Below are 25,482 nucleotides of genomic sequence, written 5' to 3'. Positions count from 1 at the left end.
AAAACAATTTGTTTTTAGTGCAACATTTTTATTCACAGTATTTATAAGTACCTAAATTTTATTATAAAATGCTTAAATTTCTAACGTAAAACATATACAATAATCTAAATCAAAAAATTAAAACTAAAATGTGATTTTGCCACTGCCTTCAAATCAACAAACCTATTTTTACATATATACGTCACGTCATTCTGGCACTTCAGTTTCCTGTTGCATCTGCACGGAAGTCTTCACGAAGCAGGACCGGGCTACAGACTCGAACAATCTGAAACAAAACGCAAATCGTTTAACGCAATCCCCAAAAAAATAGATTTTCTTTTCCTCACTTTTCAATTTCCGGAGCGCAGTGGACGAACTGGTGCTGCCAAAACTTGTAGGTGGGATTCTTGATGAGTTCAATGAACGTGATAAGAAGACCCCAGGGATGGGGCCTGTTCACGATCAATCTCTCCAAGAGAACCCTCGTTATCTGCTCCTGAATCACTTCCGTATTGGCCTCCGCGAACAGATACAGGAACGTACAGGAGAAATAGTGGGTGTGGCTATTGGGGTATCTCAGCTGGTTGGCCATGGCATTAAAGAACAAGTAACGCCCCTCGGTATCCAAGTCAACGGTCAAGTTCTGGAAAATATCCATGTGAGCGCTGTGCGCGATTGTGGACATGCTGGGCGTGAGGCCCTTGTTCCTGATGTAGGCGATGGCCTGCGTGCCCACGTACAACACCAGCGCGTTCATCAGAGATATATTGTAACGCACGCCGGGCTCGTTGGAAATTTGTAAATTGCTCCGGAGCTCCGACAGGAAAGTGACGGGGGCGCGAGCCTTCAAATAAGAGTCCAGGTCCTTCTTAAACTGGGCCGGTGAAATGGTAAGGGAAATATTGGTGTTGATCCTAGGCGCGTAAGATATTTCGGGAAGCATATCGACCTTCAGATTGGGAATGAACGGATCGGGCAGTCTCATGGTTCGCGGAAAAGCGGATAGGATGAGATTCCGCATTTGGATGCAGTTGGGCGGAATCACGTCGCAGAAGCCGTAGTAGTAGTCGCATAGGAACTCGGGAAAATCGTGCAACAGCACCAGAAGTACTCTGAGAGTGCCCCGGTACAGCATGGTGACGGGTTTGGCGAGTTCCGCGTTGCGCAGGAACGGAGCCAGATACCGGAACAGATCGACCAAGAGCTGCGCGAACAGTGGCCAACACTTTTGCTGGGGCGTGGTTGCCAGCATGCGGCCGATGAAAACTCGGTGCGAGATTAGCTCGAGCCAGGCGTAGCAGAAACCGGCCGCCTTCGACGGCCTCAAAATGTGGAAGGTGTGGCAGTAGGCGGTGAGCACGTGGAAGTTGATGGCTTCCAAGATGGGTTCGGGGGCGTTCAGTTCCAGGAAGAGCATGGTGAAGATCCTTTGGTAGGGCATCTGCTGGAATTCGACGGTTCTAGTGTCGTGGTCTTGCAACAAACAGCCAGCAACAATGCCCAGTACCTTATTCAGAAGGTGTACTTTGGTGGTCGTATTGTTGGCGTCGCCAGAGTGCTTGACCAGCAGCGACACCAAGCGGACGAACGCGTCTAGGGTGTGGTAACATTTAGGACGCGTTGACATGTTTGTGTTGGATTTGTCTAGAAGCGCTCTGTAAACCGTTTCTACGCACAACTGAGTTGACAGGCGGAAGAAGCGGGTGATTAGGTCGTCGGTCTTTAGAATGCCGTGCACGTTCATTTGGTGCACGAAAATACTGAAGGCTTTGGTGGAGTCGCGGCCTTGATGTTGCGAGTTGTAAATGTTGATCCATTCTCGCAATAGGAAGTCAGTCTTTTCCACTAGACCGGGTGGGTCCTCGTAGTTCGGGGCGCGCACCTAAGAAAAGAGGCCAAAAGGCAGTGTTTAAATTATATTTTTTATAGAAAAAAACTTACCTGTAAAATGCCGTTATGAATGTGAACGGTGGGGCCCATGGGCGCCCGATCCCCAAAGAAAGCGGTATCGGGATTTTGTCTGATAATATCAATTATGTTTCCGAGACCTTCAGGAGGTTGTCTCGTCTGAGTTTGGATCTTGGCCAGCACTTCGACGGTGTTGCACAAATCGCTTTCCGTTACAAACTGGCCGGACCTGCGAGGACACAATTACTGTGCGAAATTCAGTAGCAATAAGTAACAATCCCTACCTATCGTTTATTAGGCAAAGTTCGACCAATTGCATAGCGAAACTAACTCCCATATAATTCAGTCCGTTTTCCAAACACTGGGCCAGCGCCATGTCGTATTGGGGCACATTCACTAGTCCCGATTTTATCAAGGTGTCGACGGCATCGATGTTATATCTTTGTTGTTCCTCGCGACATTCCGTCAAATATCTTGTAATGGAAAAATGTCAGTATTAATTTTTAATAAGAAAATAAACTTTTGAAACAAACCTCGTAACGAGTTTATTGGTCCACTGTTGGCTTGCGATTCCTTGTATGGCTTTCAAAATTCGAATGATCACTTCCTTAAAACGCAAAACGACAGGATCGTTATCGCTTAGAGTGGGAACTAAACAATCTTGCAAGCTCTCAACACACTAAAAAAATCGAAGTTTAGCTTCATGCAATTAAAATTAAAAGAAATTAATTCCATCTAATTTGTAATGATTTAAGAATTATAAAATACAACAAATTATTACCTTATGCACAATAGCCTGTGGAGGATTGACGTCCCTTGTGCGCAAGAAATGAAACACACAGTCCCTGATCACTAGCATGTTCTGATACATATGACTGTACTGCGCTTGAGTGCTGGTCAGCTGGATGAACTGGTCCACGTCGGCCGTCAGCTTTTCGAACAGCATCGACACTTCGTCATTGGCGAGCACTGACTGCCCGACGGCGAACGAGGTGGCGGGGTGCGACTGAGGCTCCATCTGGGGGGCCATGCTCGATTTCTGCATGAGCAGGGCGGCGTCCCGCTCGCTGGGCAGGAAACCCGGGATGTTCCGCGCGAATTCCTCGTACACGGCCATTTGGGACCCCGTCAAACTGCCCACTTTTAAGCGAATCGGTTCGGGCATGTGATCGCCTTGGTAAGCCAGAGCTATAGTGTCGCAATAACACCTGAAAATTTTACTTAATACAGTACACCCTCGATAATTCCGAATTCGGTAAACCAAACTCTTTGATAATCCAGATGAACATTTCCACAACATGTGTATGTGTAGTTCGGATTTTCAATAAATTGATAATCCGTATCACGTGTTTTACGTTTAAAAAGTGCTAAAAAAATCAAAATTTCCAAGAACAAACTATGTTTAAAAAATCAAAATTTGCCTCAACTTGCGTGCTTCTACTTGTTGACAATGCTTGGAGCCATGGATTATTGATAACTTGGCTAGTGACGATGCCAGCCCATGGATCAAAACGGACTAAGTTATGCTTTATAAACGAAGTTATGCTTATAAACGAAACTTCTAGTTAAAAATGATGAGACAAATAAAGGGGCCACTCTGTGCCTGAAATGGGCAAAACATAATGTTTCTCTTCAATATATTATGCTGGTTCTACAAAGACTCAAAGAAACAACTTTCGTGAATGAGTACAGTCAAGTTAGACAACTTAAAATTACATTTAAATAAAAAAGTTTTACCTTTTTTACGTAAATTTTTTGTCTCTTAATAGATATCTTATACTTGATTTATTTTTTAAATAAAATCTGTTTTTAAAGGTAATACTTGTACAAATTTGTTGTTTCAATAATCGGGATTGTATTTTAATCCGGGTCAGCCTGGTTTTTGTTAATCCAGATTATCGAGGTTGTACTGTATTAGTTTTCGCTCCAGTTTAAAACACAAAAAATACGTACCTTCCTTCTTTCCTGGCGATTCGTCTTAATTCGTACTCGCTCATCAATCTTTTATCGATTTCGGGAATGGCCTTTTCCACGGCCGTTTTCTGGACAAAGACACAGGCTAGTTCCATGTTTTCGCTGGCCACTATGCTGGCGGCCTGTTCTATCATGTCCTTCTGTTGGACGCCGGGTGTCACCATCTGGGCATTTAGTGCCTGTTTTAAATGAGTGTTAATCGCGGTCAACAACTGATCTCTGCAGGTGATCATCACCATCCCAGCCGTGAAGTTCCGCACCTACAAAAATATTAAATAAAACAACGAATTTTAGCAAGCGAATACACAAACCATGTAGTGGGCAGCGAGACGCATCCGCTCTTCGTCCGGTTCCAAGGCAAAGTCCTTCCGGATAATGTTCTCGCAGGCGGGGAGCGATATTTTAATGGCCCTGTCTACGACCGGGGCGATCCATTCTTGTACCGCGCGTTCTACCGCGGTGCGTACCAGCCCCTTGAGCTGCGAGTGGCTCTGGAACAGCAGGATGTTGGGCGAAATGACGATGTAGTTTTGGAGGGCCTGCATCCCAGTCATTTGAATGTCGGAATAACTGAAGCGGGGTTCAGGAGGAGCTCCCATAGATGAAGTGGGAGTCGTACTGATATTTTGCATTACCTGAAATTCGTGCGAAATTTTAAGTTAGAAATATTTTTCGGCAGAACGAAAAAGTACACAAAAAAACAAATAGTTGAAGCAAAAAATAAGTAAAGAAGTAACAAAGTAAAAGTAAAAAGAAACAAACCAATACCGGAGAACTTGTCGATTGGCCAGCAATAATATTTGCGAGTTCTGGTTCCGCCAGACTACTGCTTTGATTTCCTTGGGAGGACGATAGAATGGGCTCTTTTTTGGCGGGCTGAGACAACTGATACTCGATCTTCCGAATCCTTTCGGGATCCTTGAGAAACACAGCCGGTTTTAACTGGGCCACATCGATTTCCAAGTTTTTGCAAAGCACCTTAAAAAAATTATTCAGTTCCGTTGTTTTAAAAAAAAATATTAAACGGAATTTTTACTTCGATTTCAAATTTGAGTGTTAGCTTTAAGTCTGGCTCAGAATGCAACTCTGCTAAAACGTTCATAAGCGCCATAGTCCAGGGATTTGGAGGCTTGAATACTTTGCTTTTCGAACAAGATTCTAAAACCTATAATTTATGGGTAAGAACTTTACTGTTAAAATTAAATGAAATGAAATAATGGTACCTTGGCGACAAATGGCACTACATATAGAAGTTCTTGCTGTCCCTTATGGTACGCCTCCACCAAAAGCGATTTCAAGTCGAGCTCTATCTGTAGAATGGGTTTGTTGCGCGCCAAAGTCAACATTCCCAACCAGTGTCCCAAATTTTTTAATAGAGACCGATCGGAAAAATTTGCAATTGCTTTATCAGATCTAAGAAGTACCCTGATGTTTCTAAAATTAAAATTCAATGAAATTGCTGAGAAATAGAGCATTTTTCGACCTTACCTAAAAGTCTCCTTTACAACCATCTTATAAATGTCAATTATGGCCAAAGTATCCAAAAAATTCGAGTAGAGTCCGTGAAAGTTGAATTCGATAGACGCCCTTTTCATCACCAAGTACTGTGACAGCCAGGGGTAGTACTCGTCCGAGACGAGGTCTCTGAGTTCGTCGCATTTCGTTTTCAGATTTAGCTGACTCAGATTATTGAAAATGAAGGCGGTCTTGTCCTGTAAAGACTCGGGTGGAGCGATAGCCTTTTCCTCTTTCTCGGTGGCCACTAGCAGAGTGTCGATGTTGGTGGCGTTGGCGATGGAAGGTCGACTGCCAAGGGTACTGGCGGGGGTGGTACTCGTCTTACTAGACGCGGTGCTGCTCACTGTAGTGTTAGTCTTGTAAACTTGCGAAACAGAGACGTTGGGCGGAGCTAACATAGCGGCCAAACTGGCGGGAAGGACCGAGCCTTCGGGTTTGGACGGGGGTTCCATGCCTTGCAATCCATATTCGACGTACTCTTGTAAGTGTTGAGGAAAATCGCTAAAAGTTACGTTTATAATGATACTTTTTCAAAGTCTATACTTACTAATATTATAAACGCGAAAGTTTGTATGTATGGATGTTTGTTACTCTTTCACGCAAAAACTACTGAATGGATGAAACTTTAGAATAATACAGCTTGTACACGAGACTAATACATACGCTATAATTTATAATGAGACTGTGTTAATTGTCCAAAATATAACGATAATGTTGAAAAATAAGACGCGGTTCGGTTAAACTCTGTCAAACGACTATCTTTATTTAAAGACTATCAATTACAACTAGACACATGTAATAAGTGCTTTTAAATATTGCCACTAGGTGCTATAATAAATATAACACTTTATATTAATATGTTTAGATACCATAATATCAACAGATAAGTGTGAAGTAAGAAAAGCCATTTGTGAGCTATTCTGGCATGCGCAACACGAACGCGCGAGGACGCAGACGTCATTGACAGTTGTGTCCGTTTTACAAATTTTCAAGACACTAGCAAATTGTTAAAAACGTACTGTACCTATGTAATGTAATAGAAAGGTATTGGCAGGTCTTTTTTGTGGTTAGGAGTTACATATATAAGATAATAAATTCGAATTTTATGCGGATGAAGTCGCGGGAAAAACTATTTTTACCACTAAATCTACAAACTTACCTAAAATGCGGGATTTGTCTCACATGTTCGCAATATTTGTGATATTCTTTCAAACGGGTTTTAAATTTATCCAACGCAGCTATTCCAAAATAGTACATTTTGGATCCTTCGGGTTTCTTTAAGGCTTCCAAGACGAATCTTAGTGCCAAACCTAACGTCACATACGAAGTTACGATACCCCTTTCTATGATGCCCCCGAAAAGCTGAGCCGTTATCTGGAGCTCCTTGTCAGGATATTGCGGGAAAAATTTATATTCTTCAAAGAGGCTTTTCAGCATGCAATTAAAAACCTAAATAGAACAATTACCTATTTATTTAACGTATTTATTTTTTCAAAACAATTTTTAACCTCTTTCTCTCTCTTGTTGTGTGAATCCTGAAAGCGTTTAAGCATACTGAGAACTTCGTCGATCGATAAATATGGATTCGGGGGATGATTATAGATTCTCTGAAAGTAATTGTTGGCCTCATCCTCGATCTCCTTGGACACGTGCGGCGATCCCTCGGGAAACAGGTTGTAGTCCTGGATACGGGTTTTGTCTATGTTGGCGGTGGGGCCCAGCCTTCCCAAATTTCCTATTTGGTTCACTCCCAGCACCAACGATGAACTGGTGCCCACGGGTCCCTGATGCTGCATCGGCAAAAGGGGGAATGGACTGTTTGAGGGGCCGCTGAGGAGCCGCGAAGGGGACGCGGGCGACTGCACCAGCGGACCCAAACCCCCTTGTAAGTTGAAAGTATTGTTTGTTGGGCCTTTAAACGAAAATTCATCAGCTAATAAGTTACTGGATTGATTGATATCACTTACCGGCCAGATTTAAATTGGTCAAGTTCGTTCCTAAACTTTGAATCTGGTCCACTCCGGCGTGATTGTAGAGTTGTCCGGCAAAGACTGACGGGTTAAGGGTGGTGTCTATGCCCCGGCTGCGTACGAGCGCGTTCGGGTTCTGCTGCCTCGTCTTCAGCAACATCGAACAACTGTTGATCACGGCTATGATGGCTTCCTGGCACTCAGGACTCACGTTATTCATACACCTCTGCAGACACACCATCATTGTGGTTAGAGTGTCAGCGGGCAGTTGACCCGATTTATTTATTAAATTTAAGTCCTCCTGCAAGACAAAGAGCTTTAAAATTAGTATTTCCTATTTGTTTAATTTGAATTGTTACTTTTCCAATTTGGGGGCATCTTCTGTGAAGGAACTTGACGCAGGCCGTAATAAAGCCTTCACCATGTTCGTTGATCTTGTCCGACAACCACTTTTCCAGTTTGAGGTACTCCCGTCTCGAAGCCAGACAAGCCAGGTCTATTATGAACGGGTATGACTGAGCAGATTGGGCGTTCAGCAGCATGGAGAGCGCTTTCAGGTCTTGGGCCACATCCAATATTCGAGATAGCCTACAAAAAAATTAACACCATACCTAAAAATTTCAATCTTTTAGATAATATAACTGCAAGAAACTTACCGGGTTTGATCGCATTCTCCTCTGACATACCATTCCGCCATGGCGTGCATAATAACCGGCTTGATATTGATGTTTTGCGTGTGCCAAGCGTGGTGAAGTATTATACCGGAATTGGGATGATTCCCCAGAAATATCGGAATCAAATTTGTCAACAGTTCTTGTCTGAGTAGAGTAACTGGCCCCGATATTTGCAGTAGAGCCAACACCAAAACATCGGGACAGCTAAACAAAAAAAAAAAAGTAAAATAATAATAGTTATTTTATCAATTTATACCTGTGAACAGGCACTTTAAATAATTCCTGAACGTGAGTGTACAGGCCAAACTCCGACACGTTTAAAAGCAGCTCAATCAAATTTAAAGATCTCCAGTTGGCCAATTCCTTGCTGTCTTGTTCCGGTGGCGTCTTCAACACGTCAATTGCCACGGACACGCAGGGATAATCGACAAAACAGAATACGTCGGAGTTCTTCAGAATCTGTTGGATCAAACTGAACTGTCCCTCCAGATTAGCCCATCTCTTGTAAAAGTGATCGACTGGAAAGGTTTCCGGATGAAATCCTAGAGACTGAAATCCCTGGCGTAGAGCGCTAATCAATATGCACAGTCCCTGTCTGTCTTTGATTACGAATTCTGGATGGTCCAATTCCGCCACCACGTTGTTCCACTGGAGTGAAGGTGAAACTTCCTTTAAAGCCTGTACAAATATTTCTGTGTTCCACGAGGTCCTAACATCTGCTGTCTTGTTGAATGTTCCTGTAGGATATTTAAAAATCAAGAAACGCTATATACAGGGTGGTCCGAATTGTATTCGAGAAATTTAGTGCGTGTCCCACATAAGCGGAGAGGACGGCGAAGCGTATTGCTTGACGCGTATTTGCTAGCTGATTGAAATTTTCGCGCCTACTGCTCATTTCCTATTAAGACTAAATGTGGGGCCACTGTACTCACTCCTCTCCGCCGCGCCGTACGCTACGCAACGCTCTACGCGTCCAACTATGTTGGGCCACGGCCTTAGGCAGCATATTCTGCAGATAAAATAAGTAAAAAAGTTTGTATAAATTTATGTTCTAAAGTGCTTAGTTTCGGAGATACAGGGTGTAGAAGTTTCATTTCAAAATATTGTCTGGGAGTAACTATCTACAACATGTTTATTTTTTGTCAATAATTACATGTATTGACTATTTCCATTTTAAATTTTTATAAAAGTACGGACGAAAATTTATTACCCTTTTCTTCGTTGATATCAAAATCAAATTTCTCATTTCAAACACTCAAAATATAAACGTTAGTTCCGAAATTATTTGGAAAAAAAATTAAATAAAAATGAAACTTCTGTTTTTTGTACCACTGAAACGAAGCATTTTAGGACATAAATTTAAACAAACTTTTTTACTTATTTTTATCTGCAGAATATGCTGCCAAAGTTTCCCGAATACAACTTGAACCACCATGTACACTGTTAGCCAAACACAAACCTAGAGACTCGTCTAATCCGGTATGAGTTCGGCACATGACTGCCAGAACGCGAGCAATTGTAGAGGGCGCAATGTCGCGTCCTCCCAACTTCAAAATGGTATTCCTGCATTCCTCCAGTGACGAGGTGAATCCGTAGCCCACCTCTTTAATGAGATCCGCCAGAGACGTATCCAGGATACCTCCGGCTAGTCCCGGACCCTCGGACGACATCTCGGGAGCTAGTTCGAACTGTTCAGGGTAAACTAAGGGCGCCAATACCACGGGCACCTGTTCCTTCGAAAAGTCTTTTTGTAGCGTGTGCAAAAAGGTCGTGTGTTTTTCGTTCGTCAGGCCCACTTCTTTGGGAGACTCCAAGATGGCGGACAAGATGAAGTGTAGCACTTCGGGGCTGGTTTCGTGAAGACCGCCTTCGTGCTGACGGCTGCTGCCTTCTGTGTCTTAAAAAAAATCATTCGCTCAGAAAAAGATTTCAACTATATCTTAAAAATTAATCCCTTGAAATGAGTGCTAATCATTTTAATAAAAATTGAAAAGGTCTTATGTAGTAATGGATTTAAATAAAATATTAGTACTGCAAAACAATTTAATAACAAGAATGTTCAGTTAGTTTCTATTAGACACATAAGATCATACCAAATATTTATATAAATATATATATAAACTTTTACATATTTTCTTCTAACTACCGGTTCTTCATAAATATCTAACGTGCCAAGGCCGTGAATCACCCTGTATATAATATATAATCCAATACCATAATATAACCATATTAAGGTTTCATTCATTTTTATTAGTTCACAATTTGACCACCAGTTAGCCACACAAGTTAACCAAGCGGTTGAGTAACTTTAAGAATAATAACAAGGATAAAACCCAGACCAAGATTCATATTTAAAATATTTTTCTTTTATATTAAAACAATACATATCACAGAATTTTATTTATTTTTGAGCCCAAACCAGTCACCCAGTCATTAAAAAAACCAATGTCTCCTTGGAAACTCAAGGAAAGTAAATAAGAAAAAGTATATTATTCTGTCTTTACACTTAAAGTGTAATAATTTCATTTCAATCTTGTAACAAGTTACAATAATAGAATATGAAAGTAATACCATATGATCAAAAAAAAAGGCGTCAAGTTGGTTTTGAAATGACGATCAATGACATTCCCCATATCATTTTACCTACATATAAAATGACAGCAATCTTCATTTTATAGCCATCACTGACGCTGTTTTTTTTTTTCGATAGTATTATACTTACCAATATAGGACTGCACTAATAGAGGTACGGTAACCCTCAAATGGCTCTGGGCTAGATTTGAAACTTCTGATATTGAAGAATGACGAAGAGCTAAAGCAAATAACACCTCCTGAACAGCAGAAAGGCGCAAGTGCTTGCTCAATTGGGAAAAAAACTGGGGGCCAACCTTCAGATTCTAAAAAAAAGGAGATAATTATTCTATAAGTATTTATCCTCTATGACTGATGAAACATTGTGCCTACCTTTTCATTTACCAAAGGTCTATCAGTAAGGTAACAAACTGCTGTGAGTAAGGATGGTGTATTCAGTAACCGAGCACACTGGTCCAATAATAATTGGATGTGAGGTGTAGCAACTTTGACTGTCTGATTAGAGAAATTCACTGACGAGAACAGACACTGGACCAAGTGACGGTCTGCCTCAAGACCATGTAAAGTGACTACCTTTAACAAAACAATTTCATAAAAATAAAACACAAAAACCTAAAGTTTCAGTTTATTTTTAAACATTTCATTATGTACCTAGTGAAATTGCTAGACTAATTTGAAAGTGGAAGGATTTTCTTTTCTAAATCAAATTTTTGTGTATATCTAAAATGTTAGATATAAACTGAATGAACTCTAACTATGTTAAATATAGGAGAAGCATTATTTAACAACAAATTCGTGTCAGTACCTTACTTCCAGTTCCAACATGTTTGTATGAAAAAAAAACAACTAATATGGCGCTTCTCCAATCTGTCATATTTCATTCTTTTGTCAGCTGAGCAATGTTTTTTTAAATATTTTTTTTACATACCTCTAGGAGTTCTGCTACAACCAGCTTGTAGTTCTTTTTCGTTAAAGTAGCGATTAAATAACTTATTTGAGACAAAGTAAAAGACAATGAATCAAGGTTCATAGTTCCATGAACACGGACTCGAAAGCTTCAAACGTATTTGAAGCTTTCGTCAATACGCACTTGCACTTGTTCCACTGAGTCTTAGTTTTTGAAGGATAACGAAAATTACAATGGTCCAAGACCATCATCGAGACTTAAATTGTATACCTGTATCTCAATTTATAAAACTCATCGTAATCGAATACGCCATAAGAAAAATTAGAATCACTCTCTAACACACATGCAACCTTCCGAAGGTTACCACTTATCTGCTACAGAATACAGAACAGTAAAATAAAAATAAAACCTCAAATAATCAATGATATCTGTCAGTTTATAGTGTTGCCATAATTTAAATACCAAACAACCCTACTGTCTATTCCTCCTATTTATAATCTGTGGGTTCATTAATTAAATCCCCACCCGACTGTTTGACTTTGATGACGTGATGACGTAATAGATATTTATATTATAAACTTGTTTACCTTTTTCTACTGATTTTCTGTGATTTTGTTTGATTGCTGAAATGCTGAATGGTTTATGGGAATTTCATGGGAATGCATAACATTTCCAATTCTAGGAATTTAGTAAACAATACTAATTAAAAATCTCTAAAGTTTTTATTTACTTTTTATAAATACATAAAATGATTTTAAAAGTTCTATATTTTTTTAAGTTACTTTTTGCTGCTTTTAGTTTTATTTGTCTGTTTTATTCTGTTATGGAATTTACATACTTTATATCATTTCCTAAAGAAGAAACTGGAAAAACGCATGAAGGTATTATGAAAATAATTATTGGTAAGAAAAATATTTTAAATTTTTCTGCAGAAATATGGTTTGAGGGATCGTGGGTCTTATTAAAGGATATGGCATTATTGGTTCTTTTCATAGTACAACATTCAGCAATGGCTTCAGAGCGTTTTAAAAGCTGTCTTAGTAAGTTTAAACTGGATGATATGTCACGATGCATATATACAACTGCCACCGCAGCATCTCTTTTAGTAAGTATACAACATAATTACATTTATGTATTAATACTGTATAATCGAAAACAAAACGGCGTCCAGTTGGCTTGGCAATGATGATCGATGACATTCCCCATATAATTTTACATATAAAATGACAGCAATCTTCATTTCATAGCCATCGCTGACGCCGTTTTTTTTTCCATCGTATTGTATAATTGAGAATTCAGAAAATATAATTGAATATTCTAGTTTATCATGAAATCTTGGTTGACCTCTACAATAGTGCTATGGCATTTAAATTTGTCTTATAAACCTCTATCATGGATTTACTTTGGAGTTCACTCTGTAGCTTGGATTATTATTTATGTGGCAAACATATGTACTGATGTTACAGAATTACTGGGTTTGAAACAGGTTTGTAATAAATTTCACCATAGTTTTGCAGGTATGAACTTGATTCTTTTTAGATATATTATAGTATCATTAATCTTCCTGAGCCAAATCAAAGAAAATCTCATCGGCTACGGAAACTTACATCCCACATGAGACATCCCAGCTTTTTAGGCTTTTTAATGGTGTTCTGGTTTTATCCTACCATGACGTAAATATTTATTGGTGAAATTGTGGCAATTTTTCTATATCAAAATTTATTTCAGTTTGGATCGACTACTGCTAGGAACAATCCTAACTTTGTATATGTATATTGCATGGAATACGGATGGTGAAGATTATAATTATCAAAAATATATGTATCAGAGAAAATATCATGAATTGGAGCGACTTCATACATATTAATATACTTTCTTTCAAATACTGATAAATAGTATTGACCTGCCTTTTACATTTACATATTTAAAATAATTAAAAGTAATTTATATTTTAAAATAAAAATAATAAAATATTCTTAATTCATTGAGTTTTATTAGTAAAAATAATTAAACTGATATTAAATAGAACTTCAGTGCTGATATTATAAGTTGAACTTAACCTCTGATAGGCAGACTGGATAATACTCATCTTGCATCAAAGACAATTACTAATTTTGATGTTAAGGAAAACTAAAAACCTAATCGGTAATAAATATTTAAAAGTAAAAGGATACATCTCTTGGTTCGTTTTTTGTACATAATACGATATCCGCACTCTCTGCATCTTATGGGATCTCGTGGTCTGATTTCATTCTCATTGTGACATTCTAAAAGAGAGAAAAGCAATAATAATAAGAACAACTAGAATTGCTTTGAGATTAATACGTACCACCACATATATATACCATTGGTGTTTTAGTTGCACCGCTGTCTTTACTCGAGCCCTCTGACATCCTAAACTTCCGTTTATTAATATCAGTTAATATCTTCTTCAAATAACCTTATTTAGAACTTCGCTTATAATTGATTTAATTTTTAAATTCTTCGACCTCGACCACAAAGCTCGACCTTCGACAACGAATAAAATATGTTTGGTTATGTTTTAACTTTCTCCTTTTCTATTTTTAGGCGTTTACTGCTCATATTTTGAAATCAAATTAATTACTATTAAATTATCTATTAGTAATCTGTGATTAGCATTATTTGGATTTACGGTATTACCGGATCTACATCTATTCTTTAAATTCATTTAGTTACTAAATCAGGCAAAGATGTGGATCCGCTGGCTGACCTTGAAGCCAATATTTGCTGCATTTGATCACCATCGATACTACGCAAGCAAGACACAAGCGCACATCGTCGATGTTGTCAAATTGCAGTTTATTTTCCAATTATTTTTGGTTAAAAAGAAATATTTTTTTGAGTGTTAATCAGTAATAATAATAGTACAAATTCTATAATTAATTTTATAGTTTAAGATTTATCTTGATATCAAAAATTAAGGTAAGAAGGATAATGGAGATTTTGAAGTTAAGGTACCGTATGATCGAATAAAAACACGGCGTCAGCGATGGCTATGAAATGACGATCGATGACATTTCCCATATAATTTTACGTATAAAATGACAGCGATCTTCATTTCATAGCCATCGCTGACGCCGTTTTTATTCGATCATGCGGTATTATGATTGTAATCGGAGTTGTAAATAATATATAAATATTGTAATAATAATATTTATTTATATATTTACATTAGAATTAAAAATTCTCATTTACGGATTATTTCTTATAGGTTTTAAACCTATTAGAATTATTATTTTGTATCATCAATATGACACATTTATTACATCCATTGTAGGCAAATACCATATGATCGAAAAAAAAACGGCGTCCAGTTGGCTTGGAAATGTCGATCGATGACATTTCCCATATAATTTTACATATAAAATGACAGCGATTTTCATTTCATAGCCATCACTGACACCGTTTTTATTCGATCATACGGCATTTTATCGAAGAATGCTGATAGGATTAAAATAAAGCTTTATGTTTTATCTTTTTCTGTTTAGAAGGTATGTGGTTTGTGTGGTAGAATACATTACAGTATTTAATATACTGTACTTTGATATTCTTTTCTTAATTTACTGTAATTTCTTTCCTGTAATGCCAAAATCTTGATAATATGGTGAAGGTTCATTTTTGATATTAGATTTATACACAGACCAACTTAAGACAGACTTACGTTAGTTTGTGATTTCTATTAAGATAGTTCTTATAATTTTTTATGTCTTAATACCTTCTACATATTATGCTTTGTGGTGTGGAGAATAAATGTTAAGATATCTTATTAATACTTGCAAATCCTTCCATTAGGAAAAATATTGTTTATAAATCATATATGCTAAGAAAATCACATAAATTAGGTGTAAGAATAGAAAAATCTTCGGTTGCAGAAAAATTAATACGATATATAATACCGTATGATCGAGAAAAAACGGCGTCAGCGATGGCTATGAAATGAAGATCGCTGTCATTTTGTATGTAAATTTATATGGGAAATGTCATCGATCGTCATTTCCCAGCCAACTGGACGCCGTTTTTATTCGATCATACGGTATATATAAGCAGAATTAAACAAGGTACCTATTAATATAAGCTGACTCTACAGTAATAATTACTGGGGCCTTTTTAAGGCCTACGTAGTTTTAATTGAATGTTATAAAACCTATTATGAACACGATATGGAGCTACAGAGTTTAAAATTTCAAAAAAATTTAAGAAACTTGGACACATCCCTTTTAATTTTCCGAATTTTTAATACAGCACTTTTGAAACGTAGTATAATATAATCTAGAGCAATTAGATTAATTTTAACAATTTAGAGTTTTATTTCTATTTAATTTTATTAACTATGAAAATACATAATAACAACTTAATAAGCGTTCACGTATTGTGTGAAATATTAAAATAATACCGTATGATCGAAAAAAAAACGGCGTCCAGTTGGCTTGGAAATGACGATCGATGACATTTCCCATATAATTTTACATATAAAATGACAGCGATCTTCATTTCATATCCATCGCTGACGCCGTTTTTATTCGATCATACGGTATAAATAATATCGTATTATCGAAAAAAATGGCGACAGCGAACTATGAAATGAAGATCGCTGTCATTTTATATGTAAATTTATATGGGAAATGTCATCGATCGTCACTTGGACGTCAACTGGACACCGTTTTTTTTCGATCATACGGTATATATTGACAAAAAAAACACTGAAAATCACATTATTTGTTTTCTACTGAAAATAATTCCAAAATAACCTACAATCTGGCAACATCGACGATGTGCGCATGCGTAATATATGTGACTATATGCAGCAAAAACTCGTTTTAAGTCTTGTAGTATTTATTATTTTATGGTTTTAAGATCACCCACCGGATCCACACCTTTACCCTAAGTAATAATGTAATACGTTATAATTAGGTAAATTATTTTATCCTATTAATTATTTGTATTATTAATTTATATTATACAAATCAATGGGTTCCAGATACTCTATATCAATGACTAAAGCTCTATTTGGCTCTATATTCTTTGTCTATATCAAAAAAGCATTTAATTAATATATATATGCAAAAAAGAGAAGCAAAGAAGAGGAAGAGAAGCCACAAATCAATGTTGCCAACTGCTTTTAATTCATAGTACCCATAATAGTACCCGTGATAGTACCTTTAAATTTAAAAAAATACAGTAGACCATCCCTCTTATGCATCCATCGGGTGGTATTTTAGAAGATTAGCGATATATTATTAATGTAATTAATATTAATTTTATATGAAAGCGGCAAATGTCCAAGAAAGACTGATCATTCTGATTGGTCCTGGTCCGGTCGTAGCTCACGTCGTATTGTCGGTAAGCAAAATCCCTGTCCAAAAATTTTGACGATCAGCGCCATCATCCGTCATAATTGGGAAACTTTTGCTGGAACCATTTTTAATATTTCACTTACATGGCCCTGGTTGATGCGTACAAGCGCACTAGAACATTTTCTTAAGACGAAAATATTCAATATGGCTAACACTTGTTGGCTAAAGTGTTTGTAAAATTTGTGTCTTTGTTTTAAAAGCGAAAATTTGATTATTAACGATAAAAAGTGACGAAAATTGATAATAGCATCACATTGAATGAGAGTGTTGAGTGATAACCGATATTTTCATCGAAACTGGCAATAGAAGTGATGTATGGTGCTGAATATTTTTACTCTTCCAATATTTTTACGCCTCGGTAGTATGAAATAAACCCAACCACTATGAATAATAATTCACCATCAAATAGGATGCGATCGTAAGTGTAAATAAAAGATATGTCAGTAAACTGTAATAGTTATGAAATCAAGAATAATGAAATATATGAAAATTTCGAATTGTTAATATATATGTCTGTCAAACATCTACAGGTAATTGATACAAATTATTGTTGCATTGTTTTGTATATCCAGTTTTAAGGTCCATTTCCCTAAGTTGATACCCGTTAGCCCTTAGATTTTATTAAATAAGTAACTTTAATAGTTTTCTTATTCAAATAGACATTTTCATTATTTCTAATTAATCAAATTTTACAATTTACTGAGTAGGCGTTGTCGTCGAGCAAAACAGTTGAAACTGTAAATTTTTAAAATATACCTTTTTAAAAATTGTAAATTTACATGCAGGCTTTCAATATTGTCAGAAGAATTTTTATATGTAGATGATATATTGTAAACAAAAAAGTCTTATCAGTTCTATTATTGAACAGATAATTAACTTTTAAGTAATTAATTAATAAATGTGAATATGAATTATTTAAATTAAATAAAAATATTTAAAAATACCTACACTTCATCTGAAATTATTGCATGTAAGTTTTTAAACATTTTGGTGATGTCATAACTTTGCAGTTGATATTTAATTATAAGTATGACAGAATCTTAGGTTATTTGACAAAAATGTTATTGTTCATCTTTTATTGGTTATTAACATAAGCATCTGTTTTATGATTAGTAGTGATATATATTTTTTTCATGTTAAGCCCCGGGGCTGGTAAACAGCCTTCGCTGATGGACCATCCTCACAGTCTTCCAAATGCTGTAAGGGTAGTTGTTACACGTGATAATAGTGGATATGGGATGAAAGTATCCGGAGATAATCCGGTATTTGTTCAAAGTGTAAAAGAAGGTAGCTTATTTTGACTTACAAGTTATACAGAGATAAGCATTTCCTGTTGTTCCTTAGGGGGCCCTGCAGAAAAGGCTGGACTAAATGCCGGAGATACTATTTTGCAAGTTAATGGCCATAACGTGATGCAGTCTACTCATACAGATGTGGTAGTTCTAATCAAGTGTAAGTGTTGACATCAGTATATTTATACTAATGTGTTTATTTAAAAGAATTATTTTGTAATTGATAAATATCTTAATTTAGCCTCAGCACAGGTGGTTTTAACAGTCCAGCAAGGATCCTCTTTAAGTTCCCCCGGTCACAGACCAGCAACTGTTTCCTCAGCTAGTAGAATAACTGGGCCCCAACCTGTCGATGTAGGTTTAGTTTTTTGTATTAAATTTTTCAATTTATTAGATAAATGTTTTACAGAACGAAAAGCAGCACCAGCTGCAACAAGAAAGAGAACAATATTACAGACTTATGATAGAAAAGGAACAACATCACTTGGATAAGCTGCGCAGTCAATTGGCAGTATCGCCCAATGAGAAGAAAGCTACTGAACTGGCCAAGGCAGAGAAGAATCTCAGAACATTACAAGATACTTTAGTATGTATGAGGTTTTTTTTATAGTATACTTTTAATATAGAGGTTTTTGATGTGTTTAGAAACAGTCATCGATTGGAAGACCTCTGTCTTCACCCGGTTCAATTACTCCCACCCTAATTATGCCCTCGAAAGGCGTAACGCAGCCACTTCCCCCGCCGCCACTTCCTAAGAGAAATAAACTGCCGTCCAGTGCCGCCGATATCAATTATTCATTTTTGTCCAACGAAATCAATGCCAACGCTAAAAAACGAAATGGCGAGGTGAGTTGGAAGCGCCGCTTAAAAATATTACCACACGATCGAAAAAAAATCGGCGTCAAAGGCGGCTGGGGAATGACAATTCATGATAATTTTGGCGAGGTTAAGCCCTAGATGTTATTTACTTGGCCCGTACGTTATTTTTTATTGGCGCCTACTTCCCATTTAAGCCTTAAGAAGGTGGCGTTAAGAAGGTTGTAATTTATTTTTAAATGGTGTAGTTTAAAATTTGAGAGTAAATAATTTTTTAGAAATATATTTGTGTCTCTAGGAACGTTCTATTTTTTTCAAATCTTTTTATATTTAGTAAATGGCGTTTAGGGATTGACCTCGCCAATATTATCATCAATTGTAAGCCGTCAATAAGCCGTTTTTGACGGTTTTTTTTATTATATGGTATTATTTTAATATTTAGGACTAATGGAAATTTAAAGTAAAATTAAATGTCTGCTTCTACAGCTTAATACATATTAACTCACAGGCTTTTGGTGAATTTTAAATTCTTAAAAATATATCATTTTAAAATTATTATTTATGTACATATTTCTCTCTCTAATCGTTCATGTAAACACCTATATATATACAGGGTGAGTTTTTTACTATGTTCTCTATGGGTATCTGGGAAACTACTGGGAGCTAGAGAGTCTGTTAAATGGGGAAAGAATTGCAGTTTTGTGGAGTCATAAATATGCGCCTTTCGAATTTTTGAAGAAGTGTATGTAGTGATATTAGTTTTTAAGTTTTAATTGGTTTAATGTAAATTGTAAAGAACCGTTTAATAAAATATTCTGTCTTTTTATAAGTTTTAAATCATAATAGAATAAGAATACCATCCCAACTAAGTGAAATTAGTCAAAAAAGATAAGAATTGGCTATAACTCAGTAATTTTTCGAAAAAAAACATATAGCTTATATAGCTGGAAGGCCATAAAAATGACGCTTTTTATGAAGGTCATGGCCAACTATGTTTCCATTTAAAAAAACATGTTTGTGTCATATGTCAAAAATGACAGGCTTTAGAAAAAAAAAACAGAGAAACAGTCTCATTAAGGATGTGATTATTTACAACTTTAATCTGAAAACTTTTTTGTCTAAAATATACTACTGTGACTATAGAGAGCATTTTTAAAATAGTCAAAATTGTTTTTTTCGAAATATCTATTAAGCCATAAACTTTTTCAAAAATCCGAAAGGCGCATATTTATGAATGACCCCACAAAACTGCAATTATTTGGCCATTTAACCCACTCTCTATCGCCAGTAGTTTGCGAGATACCCATAGAGAACATCGTACAAAACTCACCCTGTATATACATACCAAATAAACTTTTAGTCACCTCATTAAGCTTGACCGGCACAGCATTGTAATATATTTGTTTATACAATACCTACTGGTTTCAGAAATATTTAATGAGAAATTTTTGAATGAGGTTACGCTTATCTCTTCTTTTTAGGTTATTTAAATGAAATCCGACAAATAGCACCAACTAACTGAACATGTAAACGAAAAAAATATGTTTGCAAAAATGTTGTACAAATTGTCAATTTTGTACAATACGCATGTTATAAGTCTAAACGGCCCTTAAAGTGTGAAAATTAATCAAAAAGTCAGGAAATAAGTAAATAAATGTGGCAACTTGACATTTTTTATAGCAAAGCTACCACCTGAATCGCCAGCGGGAAATTTCAATTCCAGTTAGTCAGCCCAGCACCGAATATGTCCATGGTTGGCAACAATGAATTTAATAATCGCGGCCTCGATGATGTAACTAACAGTTTATTTGGTATTGCTTATACTTGTCACCGGCATTTATACTTGTACACTGTCCCCATCACACATACCGCAGCGGGAGCTCCTGGACTCGTTTGTGTTTTAGGACTCTGATCACACTAGCTGTGACGTACCACCCCCGCTGCCGCCTCGCACTTACCCGCCATATAACTTGCACACCGACCACGACGCAGTTAACTCCATCGACAAACAGATGGCGTACCCGCTCGTCGCCACCTGCACGTCACTGGTTAGCGATTGTGTAAGTAACGCGCATGCTGTTGCACGCTTTCCACTCGGTAGATGATAAGAGGAAATAAATTTAGATTGGAAATGGCCATAAGCCGATGTAAAATCCATTTTACTGTTAAATATTTTCAGAATAATTCACCTTGTCATTGGTTTATTAAATTCCAAAGCGTCTTTCAAAAGTGGTTCACATCATTCTTTTCATAGACACAGATCCAGTAGATGTACTTTACCAAATTTATTTTTTTTATCTGAAAAATTAAAAATGTTATAGGGGGCGAACCACTTTTGAGAAACACCCGGTGTATTGTTCTGAAATACTATCGACTATTTTTATTATGATTTTTTTTGATTTTTTGGAATAATGTGGTAGAAGGTAGAAGAAAAAAATGTAAATATATCATAAAAACAATTTATATTTGTCAATACAAATACATCAGAGGCTGTTACTCACTTATTTCTAGAATTTAATAATAAAAAATATTGAGAGGACAGTTTGATATTTATTTTTGAAAAAATGTCTTAATATTACTAGTATATTTCCAATCTAAATTTAAGTTTTTTATTAAACGCTCAGTATTTTTATAAGGTGTATGCTTTTTAATATATTATAGAGGTTATTTGAAGCTCACAGAAAACTTCTAGTTAATTCAGTGCTACTAAGTACTAAAAGTAACCTCTAAACTATTTTTTCTTAAATCATCATTGTACATTAAAAATTCAGTTTTTACATACATTTAACAAACATTTAATAGGTATAATTAACACTGGGCTGGAATAAATATCTTAATATTTCATAATTTATACATTACCTAGGTTAGTCGTTTTTGAATAAATATAAAACCATATTTATATTCTAGTTAGATAAATGATAATGAGGGATCTCTATAATTATCAGTTATTGTATAATCTGTTATCACAGACATATAGACCACATTGGAACTTTTATACAGAATGGCAAAATTAAAAGCACTTTATGCTACGTATTTTTCTCCATTAATTGCAGTCGGGTAGCAATCAGTCGAAGCACTCTCGGACCAAATCCAGTCCGGATTCTTTGATGGCAGCGCTCAGTGCCGACATGAAAAACTGCAAGAACGACAACCTGAACCAGAACAACTGGCAGCAGCAGAGGGCTAGGACTCCTCCAGGTACTCCGCCGCCTCCTTACCCCAGCCCTTTGTCGGAGCGAAGGGACAGAATAGCTATGGGCGATAACAGCGATGGCTCCTTAAGTTTCGTAAGTTTATAATGGTTTTAGGTTGTGGGATTAATTATGATGTTTAAATTTTATTTTTTTTAGAATTCTCCAGAAGAATCGTTTGTAGATTCGGCCCATTCGCCTCAAACACCCAAAATAAGCAGTTCTCCCATTCGATTGACCAATTCGCAAACCGCTCTAACGTCTCTGATGATCCTCAGCATGGAAGACGATATATCGGATTTCGAAAATGTAAGTTTTTTCTTTAAAATATATATAATCTGTTCAGCGAGAGAATATACAGGTTGTTAATTTGTTTATTACTCGCGGCAAGAGCTTTATGGTTGAAATATGGCAACCTCGGCCCGCTCGTCGATAGACGACGGGACGAGACCATATACATATCAAATATATACGGATTATCGCCTATCCCTGCAATGTGTTGGAGTTGAAGCCGAGTTAGAGACAACTAGATAATCGGTCCATGTATATTTCACATAAGTTCGTCTGTTAGGCAGATACTAGCGCAACTCCAAAATTCCGAATATCGATTAGCCAGGATTAGCCAATTGTCGAACGGGAGCGCAAACGAAAGCCGTACGAATTTGGACGGAGCCGTACGAATGAACAGCTGGTGCTAGCGTCTAGTCTCTTATTGGTCTGGATATCCGATCGATAATTCAAAATCCAGGCTTGCGCACTACGCTTGAGCACAGCTAAGTGAGCGACTTATGCAAATTCCTTCAGAAGATTTATATACCCATTTCACCGGCTTGGCTTCACAGAATGCAGTTTGGAGTCGATATTCTTTAGTTAATATATATATATGGACGGGACGAGTCGGCAGAAAACCATATAAGTGCATGCGTTCTCAATAGGCAGTGTTGCCGTTCTGTTCCCCTATAACTAACTGTCCAATTAACAACCTGTATAACATCGACATACGACATTTTGACAACTGTCTTTATTATATAATCTAAAGTCAAACTGGTTTGTTTATGATTAAAATAAGTTTTAGTAAATAGTGGACTGTATAGATGCAGTTTGTTTGCGTAATTTGCGTTTTGCAATACTTTGCACCAAAAAATTGTGTATGCAGTATGCACTATGCGCATATTTTAAGTGCAACTTCTTACTTCCGTCTGTATGTCTGTCCGTCTGAGGACTCCATTTGGGAGTGGGGAGGATATATACAGGGTGTCCCAGCAATAAGTGCAAGTATTTTAACTGTTAGTATAGTTCAAACATCGTTTCGTGCCACACAGTTTCGGGCATTACGAAACCTTATCATCAATGGCGAAAAAATCGTCCGATTTAAATGAAATTTGGTATGTCGATAGATTGGCTCAAAGCCAACTTGACCGTGTCAGTTTTGACGTAAGTGTTACGTCAGTTTTGACGTAAGTGTTACGTCAGTTTTGACGTAAGAAACGTCAAAAGTTGATATCGTCCGATCGCAACCAAATTTGGTGGGTAGGCTTTTTGGTGAGCGGCCAGGGACCGAACTGCAAAGCTGGTTATGAGGCAAAAGAAAATTTTACTTAAATATTAGTATAAATACCAGGGTTGGAAAAAATCATGATTTTTTTTTAAAAATAAAAAAAATCAGATTTTTTTTTATTTAAATCAGATTTTTTTGATTTAAATTCAAAACAATATTTAAATCGGATTTCCAAATGACTGGGACTTATTTCCAATTAAAGTCTTATTATATACATATTAATTTTAGCCATTTAAGGCTAAATATTTTTTTAACTCTGCTCGATACCGATAACATTAGCAATTCTACAGCGCGTGTCATTTTTCCACATCGGTCACCAATATATTCCGCAAAAAAAGTCGCCCGCTTCAGATGAAAAGGATTTTTTTTCAAGCGTTTCAAAAGTATTAATGTTTGTCATTTTAATGCCTAGGCATAAAAGTAAAGCACTGTTACGCCTAAGCACAAAAATACAAAAATCTATTATTAAACTGATATAAGTGTCAAATTCTGGGTGTGTAAAAAATTGTTGCTCGATTACTGTTTATATTATTTGCAATGTTTGAAATTGATTAAAAAATTATTTGTAATGTTTAAAAAAAATAGTATGTTCTATTCAGAGTAAAAATGTACTTTTTGTGCCTTCCTGCAACGTCGGAATAGCTTTACGATGTCCTTCAAAGATGCAAACCAAACAAAAAAAGTATAATTTTTACTCCTATTAAAACAATACACTGTTGTTCGGAAATAGTCTTAAGTCGAGAATGAAATTAGTATATATTATCTAATGTCAAAGTGTAAAGTACTTACTGCAGATCAAAATGTCGGTAGGAATTTGGAAACATACAACCGTTTCAAAAAAAATATAAAACAACATATTTTCTGACAACAATTTTATTTTAGATCCTCGGAAATGAAGATATAGTCTCTATATCAGAAGAACCTAGTTCTGGCAGTAGACTTTGCGATATGTATTCGAACAGCGAATTTTTGTCATTTATACATAAATTTTAATATAAATCCCTGCGATTAGCGATCTAATGGATTCACGCGAAATTACTTCAGAAATCGGTCCAACATTTGAATTGAATAGATATTTTTAAATAGTTTTATAACATTTACACTTATTTGTCGGTTTATTGTCTTATATATCTGCTATAGAAATATTTTTTATAGTTTTCTTGGACACATTTTTATAATTTTTACAGTTATTTTTTTATTTATTATAAAGTTTCAATAAAATATTTTTTTTGATTTAAATCACATGATTAAAATTTAAAAAATTACTTGATTTAAATCACGATTTAAATCATGATTTAAATCATTTGATTTAAATCATGCCGACCCTGATAAATACTAATATTATACTAAAGTATAAATACTCATATAATACTAAAGTATAAATAAATACTAATATTTAAGTAAGATTTTGTGCGGCCTCTATCAGAAAATCGCGGTCAAGAGCATCAATAACCTCATATTTGGAATTTTCCTAAACAATAGATGCCCTCTATAAAAATATTGTCAGAAAATACCCTAAAATGAAAAAAAAATGCATGTTTAATTTACTATAAAAATATTATTAAATATTATATCCGCTTATGACTCGGTCTCATCTTAGAAATCGCTAAAGACGCTACAGAAAACAAACTGATTTCTTTTCATTTGCGTCTTTTGCGAGACACGCTGAACGTTACATGCTTTTGGTCAGGCCATCCCTATATAATCCTGTTATTTTGTTGTAGTCGC

General features: G+C 36.2%; 3 protein-coding genes and 1 long non-coding RNA gene across 9 annotated transcripts in view; 2 read left to right on the top strand and 2 right to left on the bottom strand.

Moving 5' to 3' along the window:
* Window positions 1-7: 7 nt before the first annotated feature.
* On the bottom strand, window positions 8-11,919 carry LOC115882251 (CCR4-NOT transcription complex subunit 1). 2 transcript variants are annotated; one of them, XM_030900187.1, is made up of 22 exons: window positions 11,544-11,919; window positions 10,988-11,188; window positions 10,746-10,920; window positions 9,483-9,920; window positions 8,280-8,760; window positions 8,006-8,227; window positions 7,709-7,937; window positions 7,347-7,650; window positions 6,888-7,291; window positions 6,539-6,828; window positions 5,350-5,880; window positions 5,085-5,295; window positions 4,898-5,026; window positions 4,624-4,839; window positions 4,173-4,496; window positions 3,841-4,121; window positions 2,669-3,095; window positions 2,421-2,566; window positions 2,172-2,360; window positions 1,921-2,116; window positions 327-1,861; window positions 8-265 (listed from the first exon to the last, which is right to left on the bottom strand). In XM_030900187.1, exons 1-22 carry the CDS (start codon window positions 11,643-11,645, stop codon window positions 187-189), a joined length of 7,110 nt encoding a protein of 2,369 aa, XP_030756047.1. In that variant the 5' UTR covers window positions 11,646-11,919; the 3' UTR covers window positions 8-186. The 2 variants fall into 2 exon arrangements, with proteins under 2 accessions (XP_030756047.1, XP_030756048.1); XM_030900188.1 differs by having other exon boundaries at window positions 4,630-4,839; window positions 11,544-11,918.
* A 148-nt stretch (window positions 11,920-12,067) lies between these two features.
* Window positions 12,068-13,461, top strand: LOC115882471 (nurim homolog). Its single transcript, XM_030900542.1, has 5 exons — window positions 12,068-12,403; window positions 12,455-12,627; window positions 12,844-13,008; window positions 13,062-13,195; window positions 13,251-13,461. The coding sequence occupies exons 1-5, from the start codon at window positions 12,271-12,273 to the stop codon at window positions 13,387-13,389; spliced, it is 744 nt and encodes a 247-aa protein (XP_030756402.1). The 5' UTR covers window positions 12,068-12,270; the 3' UTR covers window positions 13,390-13,461.
* Window positions 13,462-13,493: 32 nt separating this feature from the next.
* On the bottom strand, window positions 13,494-14,065 carry LOC115882472. Its single transcript, XR_004050196.1, has 3 exons — window positions 13,852-14,065; window positions 13,697-13,789; window positions 13,494-13,630 (listed from the first exon to the last, which is right to left on the bottom strand). It is a non-coding gene; the product is annotated as an uncharacterized LOC115882472 (long non-coding RNA).
* Window positions 14,066-17,022: 2,957 nt separating this feature from the next.
* LOC115882168 (rho guanine nucleotide exchange factor 12) overlaps window positions 17,023-25,482 on the top strand; it is a 48,368-nt gene continuing 39,908 nt past the window's right edge. For 2 of the 5 annotated variants that reach the window (XM_030900049.1, XM_030900047.1), the window contains exons 1-9: window positions 17,023-17,315; window positions 18,039-18,184; window positions 18,242-18,349; window positions 18,431-18,543; window positions 18,599-18,775; window positions 18,835-19,035; window positions 20,910-21,065; window positions 22,059-22,292; window positions 22,356-22,505. In XM_030900049.1, the coding sequence (XP_030755909.1) occupies window positions 17,281-17,315; window positions 18,039-18,184; window positions 18,242-18,349; window positions 18,431-18,543; window positions 18,599-18,775; window positions 18,835-19,035; window positions 20,910-21,065; window positions 22,059-22,292; window positions 22,356-22,505 (1,320 nt within the window). In that variant the 5' untranslated portion in view covers window positions 17,023-17,280. The remainder of the gene's footprint in view (window positions 17,316-18,038; window positions 18,185-18,241; window positions 18,350-18,430; window positions 18,544-18,598; window positions 18,776-18,834; window positions 19,036-20,909; window positions 21,066-22,058; window positions 22,293-22,355; window positions 22,506-25,482) is intronic. The other 3 variants (XM_030900048.1, XM_030900050.1, XM_030900052.1) reach the window with 3 other exon arrangements.

Source organism: Sitophilus oryzae, unplaced genomic scaffold (genome assembly GCF_002938485.1).
Source record: "Sitophilus oryzae breed Bouriz unplaced genomic scaffold, Soryzae_2.0 scaffold_177_pilon_pilon, whole genome shotgun sequence".
Lineage (NCBI taxonomy): Eukaryota > Metazoa > Arthropoda > Insecta > Coleoptera > Curculionidae > Sitophilus > Sitophilus oryzae.
The sequence above is the reverse complement of the archived record's forward strand: the minus strand, read 5'-3'. Positions and strand labels throughout refer to the sequence as shown.

Coding starts and splice junctions, on each gene's coding strand:
- LOC115882251 (XM_030900187.1), bottom strand. CDS start 11,645: ATGAACCTTGATTCATTGTCTTTTACTTTGTCTCAAATAAGTTATTTA. Junction 7,651..7,708: donor GATGCCCCCAAATTGGAAAA/GTAACAATTCAA, acceptor TTTGTCTTGCAG/GAGGACTTAAATTTAATAAA. Junction 5,296..5,349: donor GTTGTAAAGGAGACTTTTAG/GTAAGGTCGAAA, acceptor TTTTAATTTTAG/AAACATCAGGGTACTTCTTA.
- LOC115882471 (XM_030900542.1), top strand. CDS start 12,271: ATGATTTTAAAAGTTCTATATTTTTTTAAGTTACTTTTTGCTGCTTTT. Junction 12,628..12,843: donor CCACCGCAGCATCTCTTTTA/GTAAGTATACAA, acceptor TGAATATTCTAG/TTTATCATGAAATCTTGGTT. Junction 13,196..13,250: donor TGGTTTTATCCTACCATGAC/GTAAATATTTAT, acceptor AATTTATTTCAG/TTTGGATCGACTACTGCTAG.